At 48.3% G+C, this 5,000-nt stretch overlaps 1 protein-coding gene across 18 annotated transcripts in view; it reads right to left on the minus strand.

The window, feature by feature from the left end:
• The window catches only part of Znf536 (zinc finger protein 536), a 455,136-nt gene that overhangs the window by 168,456 nt on the left and 281,680 nt on the right, over positions 1 to 5,000 (minus strand). For 14 of the 18 annotated variants that reach the window (XM_031386226.1, XM_031386229.1, XM_031386225.1 and 11 more), the window contains exons 5-6: positions 4,713 to 4,865; positions 4,366 to 4,479 (exon numbers count right to left, since the gene is read on the minus strand). The exons of 1 other annotated variant lie outside the window; for it this stretch is intronic. In XM_031386226.1, the coding sequence (XP_031242086.1) occupies positions 4,366 to 4,479; positions 4,713 to 4,865 (267 nt within the window). The remainder of the gene's footprint in view (positions 1 to 4,365; positions 4,480 to 4,712; positions 4,866 to 5,000) is intronic. 3 more of the 18 variants (XM_031386239.1, XM_031386243.1, XM_031386242.1) reach the window with 1 other exon arrangement.

Here is a 5,000-nt window from a genome sequence, read left to right on the forward strand (position 1 = left end):
TCTCTCTCTCTCTCTCTCTCTCTCTCTCTCTCTCTCTCACACACACACACACACACACACACCACACAGAGAGACAGAGAACTTACATAGACCCAAATGGTAATAGTGTGTCCCTTGACAGGTTATCTGTGGAAGCAAGAGACATGGGAAACACAAGATGTATGGAAATGCTGTCTGTAATGACTGTGGTTCAGTGGTAAGCACTTGTCTAGTATGCATGAGGCCCCAAGTTCAATCCCCACTACTGAAGGAAAAGAAAGGCAAAGGGCAGTCCTTTATTGTCGGACCATGACTTCTTGTGCTACTGAACAGTGCAGTGAGTCAATCTGCACTTCCAGTGCCATAGAAATAGAATATGTGCTCGGTGCTGCAATGCCACTAGGTCACAGGAATCTTCAGCTGCATTACATTCTTCTTTCCTTAGACAGAGTCCCACGTTATAAGCCAGGCAGGGCGGCCTTGAAGCTGGCTCACCTCAAACTCATGGCACTGCTTCAGCCTCAACCCTGTAAATCCTCTGTCACCATCCAGTTTGCTACTGAGAGACGGCCAGTGTGCAACGCACGACTATACACATGGGTTCTGTTTCTCTTGAGAACGCTGACTGATTCACGCTCCCTACAAGCCTGTGCGCTCTGGCTCTGCATTCAAGTCATAGCCCCTGAGCAGCAGAGGGGAACCTGTCCACATATGGGTGATCAGACCATCAAGTCTTAACCAGCCCAGGGTAGTACACCCCAGAGCAGAACTACCCTGCTTTCCCCTTCCCCTAATTTGGGTGGCAAGGATGATGCCTTTCCAGGAGCCAGACTGGAGGAGAATCTCTGGGAGCTGAGGATCCTAGGGACTCTGAAGGTCTCAAAGGTACCCCCGGTCACCCCCAACCCCCACCAATATGTCTGAAGCGGGGTGGGGGTAGGCGGTAGAAATGTCCTAGCTACCTGCAGGCTCGCCTCAGCACCCAGATGTTCAGAGCCGTCTGAATGCTGCTTCTACTCAGCGCCTCTCTAATAAACAGGTGTTGGGAGAAGAAGAGCAGTAATTAAGTTAATGCAGTGGAGAAAAGAAAGGAAAATGGTTTTTATCAGTCGATGTCACACGATCAAGACTTCTAATAAAGATGGAGTGGGATAGAAAAATACAGAGAATGGTCCCTCGTAGAGCTGAACCAATTAATCCGTATTCATTACACATTGGATTTTTTAAATGCCCTCATATGTGTATCCCTTACTGGAGGACTTTAAGAAGGACTTGGCAGTGCATGCTCCTGTTTCATGGCCTGCTGTCCTTCAGTCATGCTATTTAGAAGCATGGACTCCCAAGGGCAAAGTGGAAGGCGATTCACCCCAGCTCAATTGCATGAGCCCCACATGAAATCCTGAATTAACAAATAACTTGGTTTTGATTTTTTTTTAATTATGTGTGTCATCTATGCTTTCACATTGCAGCATGGGTGTTTACCTCGGTGATTTCTAACATGTAACACTTTCTGTTCTATTCAGACACACAAGGATAACCACTTTGCAACTTCTTTGTTCTTAGATAAAAAGGAAATTGATCTTTATCTGGTTTCCATTCTGCTTTTTTTTTTTTTTTTTTTTTTTTTTAAACGCAGCAAATGCTGCTTCTGGGAGTGGGTGGTAGAGATGTGATGTTTCCATGGCTTCTTTTATTTTCTCCCTATGGAGGAAGTTTCTGGAATGCTGCTGCTGCTGCTGCTGCTGCTGCTGCTGCTGCTGCTGCTGCTGCTGCTGCTGCTGGCCCTGTCTTACCTCTATCTGAGCCAAAAAACTTTAGAAGTCCATGATACAGAAACCAGGGAAAAGAAACAAATGTGCCTCAAGATTTAAAGCCAGAAGCATCCATTTGCTTCCATGCAGGTCCCCAGACTTGCAGAAGTCCGAGTCCATGTCAACCTCACATGGCAATAGGGTGGGAGTGGACCCAGGAGGCCCCACTCATCGCTATGTTGATGAGCACCAGGAGCCCTTGCTTTCTGACCCACCCATGAAGTAAGTTGCATCCTTCACCCACAGGGAGCCATCTCTTTCCAGCAACCCAGCCCAGAGCTGTATGTTCAAGTCAACTAAAATCAGTCACAAGATGCCCCAGTCTGGTGTCCACGCCACCATATACACAGCCATGCAGTGGTACACACAGAGAGCTTTCCTGTCCTGAAAACCCCAATGTGCCATAACTACCACAACAATTTAAGGGGTATCCTCCAACCTGGGGAGGACAGGCATGTTGCTATAATCGGAAGAAGCAAGGTGTCAGAGATGACTCCCCAGGAGCCTGGCTATTTACACTAATGAACTTCTTACTTCATGCAGTCCGTAATTGTTTTGCCTGAGATCCAGGCTCTGTTGTCCTCCTTGAGACACTGCTGGTCAGACAGACAGACACTTCTCTTCTCACAGGACTCATAGTCAAGGAGAGCGACAACTACAAAGTGCAAATGTGTGAGAAAGCCAGATGACCTGGGAGCTGCAGAGAAGAGTGAACCAGGGAAAGGAAGGGAAGCTGGGCAAGAAGCAAGAGATGCTGAGGTCAGAGCTCAGAGCCCCTCTTAGGGAAAGCTGGTCCCAGGAATGCAGTGCTGCCAGCCATCTGATGGATTCTCATGTCTCCTAAAGAAGGGATGGCATTCCCTACTAACTTGACCCTTCCAGGCCACTTTATACAGAGCAGGGATAACAAGGGAAGGGTCGCTCTCCTATTCCAGTGCGTGCTCCGTCACTCAGCCTAGTGTGGAACTTCAGGGTGTCCCTATAGCTGTGGAGATGGCTGAGCCAAGAAAGGCACTTAATGCCAAGTGTGAGGACCTGAGTTCAATCCCTGGGAACCACATGGCAGGAGAAAGCCAACTCCAGGAAGTTTTTCTCTGACTTCCTAGCACATGCGTTCTATGGTGTGCACATGAACACACACACACACACACACACACACACACAGAGGGGGGAATGTAAGAAAAAGAATTTCAGGATGCCCTCCTCCCCATGTGTAAGGTACTCTTGCAGGACCTGGGCTACAGAACTAAAGAGAAGGATGAGGCAAATGGCCACCCTCACAAGTCTGAGGTTCTGCTTAGTGGGAAACGGTACCAGTGTAAGCAGCAAGGCTCTTTCACAACATGCTGCATTTATGACTGAAGTCAAGCTTGGGGGCAGGGGAGGAGGCAGGCTGTGTATCTTCAATCGGCTAAGTGAGAGGTATTCTCATCTGAGCTACGTTCCTGGGACCGTTGGGAAGGAGACCATCTGAAGTGGAGGTAGTGGTTGTGTGAAGCTCCTACAGCAGGAGCAGGCATGCTGCACTGCAGGGATAGAGTAAAGAAGACAAAGGGCACACCACACTGAGGATGGGGAACATGGGAAGTGGGGAGTGGAGCAGGTCAGATTGCAGCAAGAGCACTTAAAGTGACCCTCTGTTATGATCTGGATATGAATATCCCCTACAGTCTCTGTAGTGTTGCTCTGGAAGGCTGCAGAAGCTTTGGGACATAGGACTGGCTGATGTGAGAGTGAACCTGATTGTGGCCGGAGCTCTCTGCTTCCTGCCTGCTGAGGTGGGGACAGGCTCTCCCTGCCACCGGAGACAGAGCTGTTGGCTATTGTGACATCCCTTCCAAGAGGCGCTGTAGCCTTTGAACCAGGAGCCAAATCAGACCTCTCCTCCTTTATATCCATTCAGTCTTGGCACTGAAATAAGCAACTAGCACGCGACCTTCAGGGACTCCCAAGAAACATGCTCCAAGTCTGATGGGGTTCTGGCTATGCTCACTACACCCCGGTTAGTAGTGACAAAGTGGCCACGTACTTCCAGGGCTCCCTGTGGTGTCAGAGTCTGGGCACCAGGTAAGAAACTGGTTGAGGGGGGGAGCTCCTCATCCTTTAGATTCATACAAGACTCATATACAGTAGCTGTTTCTGCCCGTCCAGGAGCAGAGTTATTGATTCTGCAGGAAATAGAACACAATTATTTTTGAAAATAGATGGCATATTTGTCTATCTTCTGCAGCAGCTCATACTCCAATAGATAAAGTGTCAGGAGAAAAAAAATCAAAGAAAATGGAGGTGTCCATGACTCAGATAGATTTTATATATACATATATATGTATTGACAATACACAAACAACTAGCAGTAAGGCTAAAACGAACAGTTAAAAAAAAAAAAAGCTGAGGACAAGGCAGAGTTCTAAAAGGATGTCCTCACTGCATGAAAGTAGTGATCTAAGGCAATGGAAATGGTCAGGGTGGCCCAGGGGCCATTTCTCTGGCTGAGAATGAACATCTCTAAGTTTCTCTTGAAGCAACACCATGGTGTACTATCTAACCTCAATGCAATGGAGGAGGGAGACTCTACCTGTCCATCCCCAAGAATGGGCCTGGAATCCATGTTGGGCCAGAGGCCAGTCTGCTTGGTCATCTGGGGGAATCTTCTTATAATGGTTGGTCTGTTGATATTTTTGCCACTGACCTGAAAGCAATGGAGCCATCTGACCTTGAGCTAAATGCAAAAGCCAGAGTACACCCCTCTCTCTTTAAACTGCTGTACTCTTGTTATTTGTCACAGCAATAAAACACTGGAGTGACACAGTGTTAGGACTCACACAGCTGTGGACTTGGGCCAGAGACGCAGCTGAACTCTGGGGCTTCCTCAGCTCTAAGTGGCACCCTCTAGACACCCTGACACACCTCAATCTCTCTCACCTGTGTGTATCCTCAGGTGGACCTTAAGGTGATGGGAAGTCCGGAAAGTCTTCCCACAGTATGGACAGTCCTTCATGGCCGAGCCCAGGTTCCTGTCTCGAAGCAGCGCCTGCTGCTGGACGCCGCCGGCTCTCCCGGCCTCCTCGCCGATGTCTGCAGTGGATGAGAAGCGTTCTCACATCACTTCAGCACATGTCAGAAGTTGTTCACACCAAAACTGCTAACACCACACAAAGTTAAACATGTCAATACTACACCTGTCTATTTCATTCTTTGAATCTGACAGAA

The sequence above is a fragment of the Mastomys coucha genome, unplaced genomic scaffold (genome assembly GCF_008632895.1).
Source record: "Mastomys coucha isolate ucsf_1 unplaced genomic scaffold, UCSF_Mcou_1 pScaffold21, whole genome shotgun sequence".
Lineage (NCBI taxonomy): Eukaryota > Metazoa > Chordata > Mammalia > Rodentia > Muridae > Mastomys > Mastomys coucha.